This window comes from Protopterus annectens, chromosome 14.part0 (genome assembly GCF_019279795.1).
Source record: "Protopterus annectens isolate FY-2018-M chromosome 14.part0, PAN1.0, whole genome shotgun sequence".
In the NCBI taxonomy this organism is placed as follows: Eukaryota; Metazoa; Chordata; order Ceratodontiformes; family Protopteridae; genus Protopterus; species Protopterus annectens.
Genome location: NC_056748.1, coordinates 652742619 through 652745924, shown reverse-complemented (window position 1 = coordinate 652745924; position 3306 = coordinate 652742619). Strand labels below are relative to the sequence as shown.

Genomic DNA, 3306 nt, shown 5'->3' with positions numbered 1-3306 from the left:
CCCCCTGAAAAACATTACACCTCTAGACTCAAAGAACGTTCTTCAATAATGAGAAAGCTAAACTGCTACTCGGGCTTGTAGTTGTGCTGTTACTCCTCGCCGCGCCTGTGCGAGTCGCTGTGAATAGTGTGGCAAAGTGTTTAGACGTAGTGGTGCTGCCTTAGATCTTTCTTCCGCCTGTCTGACTTTCTCTCCACCTCTCAGCGTTCAGTGCGCTCCACTCAGTCACACTTAGTGTTTGGAATATGGCGGATAGCGCTAGTGAGAGTGATACAGATGGGGCGGGTAGCAGCAGTAGCTCGGCGGCATTGCCATCCTCGTCTTCTGGCAAGTCGGGGATTGTCATCTCTCCCTTTCGATTGGAGGAGCTGACAAACAGGCTTGCATCCCTACAGCAGGAAAACAAAGTGTTGAAAATTGAATTGGAAACGTACAAATTGAAATGTAAGGCGCTGCAGGAGGAGAACAGGGATCTGCGCAAAGCCAGCGTCACCATTGTGAGTACCATTGGAACTCTGTTGCTCCATATGGGAATAAATACTAAACAGAACAGAGCATGCATATGCATGGATAAAGCATATATTGCCCCACCTGAACAAATGGCTTCTTGCAGCAGTTAATGGCTTCTTTCTTAACGATCTCCAAATCAATAAATCAGCTGGGATGTAGGCCACATGCACATGCACACATAGTTGGCAGTGGAACACGCAGATTGAATTTGCTTTTTGTCCTTGTGTATCATCATGTTGTTTTTATCTTTTGGGTAAAAGGTTGAGGTTTTATCTTGCAAATATATGTTCATTTCATAAGTGTAGTTACAATGTTTACTTTTTATGGTGTGGCTAGAGCTTGATCACCAGCGAATGATAGTGCAGTCACTTGCTAGAAGACATTGATCCAGATATTATAAAATGCAAGCAGTGTTGTGGTGTTGCAGTTACTTTTTGAAAGGCCTGTTATTTGAGTGTTATTAACGCGTGCGCGATTTCTTTCATATTTTTTTCTGCTTATTTAAAACAGGATGACAAATGCATGCAAGTGACAAGTTCTGAAAAGGCCTACTTTGACATTTTGCAGTATTTATTTTCAGGATAAGTAGGAAGATAGAGACAATCACAGCTGTGTTTTGTTGCGTCACTTGTTGTTCTTTGACATGTGTATGCAACAGTTGATATGCAGTAGCATGACTTGTGTTCATGTAGTTGTCATATTGGTATACTTGATTATTTGCTTGCAGTTTACGAAGATGTATAAATTCCAAAAAGTTAAAACTGCTTGGTTGGTATTTACAGAGTATGATGGTCAGAATTTGTGGAGTTGTATTTCCCAGTTTCGTATGGATTTTAATGGCTAAATTGGCAGCCACCGTCCATGTTATTTAAATGTTAGGTGCATTTTCCATTTTTGTGGATTTCAGAGCCCAGCAACCTGTTTATAAAATGGAAGTGAACACGCCCATATCCTATGAAATAATTAACATCGACAGATCTCTTTCTGGTTATGTGTAGCATGCTGCAGGGTCTGGCAGGACTTTACAGAGTCCTTACGACACGAACGTGAAAATCACAACTGTGGGAGTAGCTTTGACTTAGAATTTGACTGTAGTGAATGTTCTGAAATCTGATACAGTGTGATGTTCAGATACCATCTGTTTTAATATAAATATGTAAACTGTATCTGTTCTAGGTTTAGGACTATCTTTGGAGTCAGATCTGTTGACTTGCATATGCTGCAAGCAAGATGATAGTGTCAGTTTTCTTGTAATATGAGTAGGTTGTGGCTTTGAGATATGTGGATCATGTATGGTATATTGTGGTTCTGTGCAGTTTGGAATTAATAGTTGATTTTTTATTGTTTCTTGTGATTCTTTGTAAAGCGTAAAAGTTTAAATGCAAATAAGGCAGTAGTTAGAGAAAATGAATACTATTTTTTAATAAGGACCAGAAATTTGTTGCAATTTTTCTTTGTGATATGATGCATTATACAAGGATAGTGTGCACATTTTTATTGTCCACCATAATATGATTTATAGATAAGCATAACATAAAAACATTAACAGGTAATGGCACTATTGTGGACTGTACTTGGAGGTTGCAAAGGGTTTGCTATTGGACAAGAAAATGATCATGTATAGACTGTGTGTGTGGGGGGGTTGTTGGGAGTAGACAAGTGAATGTGTAGGTATAGAATGATCAGACTCAAAGGGATAGAAACAGAGGGGTTATATGGGAGGGGCTAATTAGTGTTTTGTGGGCTGACGTCAGTCTGATAATCACACACTTTTCAGTTAAAAACAGAAGGTGGTTGTTATAGGTTGGAAAAGTTGGGCTAGGTCAGATAAGTGATGCTTCACTGAGGGAGTTTACATTAGGAGTTTAGAGGGTATTTTTGTTTCTTCTAAAGTGTTATAGCTTTTTGCCTTCTTTAGAAAGGGTTCATTGTTAAGCAGGCTTAGGCTGTCATGGTTATGCTGGTGTAGCAGATTGAGCTTGGAAAATCTAAATCTAGGTGGATGGGGTACGGTAAAAGTTACCACAGCCTGACACCGTGTTCTTTGTAGAGTAGTATTTCTCCCAGCTGTATTCAGGTTGAGGAGTTGGCCTTGGTTTAAAGGTTTACCCTTGGAGCAGGTGTTTCCCCAGTTTTGGCAATTTGGTTCCTCTTGGCACAGGAGTTCCTTTGTTATAGTTTACATAACTGGACATAATTGGTGGCCTTGATTTTTAAGGATTTCCTTTAGAGATTGGGTTCCATAGTCTTGTTTATCTTACTGGTAGTTTGGATGGTCTTAGTGTGTAAGATGCCCTAAGGTGAGACTGAGTAAGTTATGGTGGTTTATGATTTATGTCTCTGTTAGTCTGACTTTTGTGCAAATCTCTTAATTGGTGTGATGAAATAATTCTGTTTGATGTTGAATGCATGCTTGTAGCCACTCCTTGCAGCAAGCTTGTGTACCTTTTATTATAAGGAAATTTATACTTTTATGTCCACCAGCAGTCTGTTTTCAGCAGATATCCAAGCAGTAAGATCTTTGCAGAAATTCCTGCAGTGATTTAAATTAGCTACGGGTAGTTGTTAGTTTCCCACAATAGTGCTTCTAAGCAGCTGGATGTCCCTTATAGCTTGTGACCTTAGTCTTGTACTGTGGCCATTATGGAATAGCCTGTCTACAAAAGCAGGTATAGTACATTCTTCACTTTGATCTTTCTTGGTGCTGAGAATGTGGCAGAAAATATTAGTTTATCAGAAGTTTCTGTTTGGGGTAATAAACGGATCTAGAAGCCCTTAAAGTACACAAAAATATAC

General features: G+C 39.4%; 1 protein-coding gene across 1 annotated transcript in view; it reads left to right on the top strand.

Annotated features, from left to right (window-relative positions):
* Positions 1-210: 210 nt before the first annotated feature.
* Positions 211-3306, top strand: part of CCDC6 (coiled-coil domain containing 6) — a 1452251-nt gene continuing 1449155 nt past the window's right edge. Inside the window, exon 1 of the mRNA XM_044056399.1 lies at positions 211-497. Coding sequence (XP_043912334.1) covers positions 246-497 — 252 coding nt within the window. The 5' untranslated portion in view covers positions 211-245. The remainder of the gene's footprint in view (positions 498-3306) is intronic.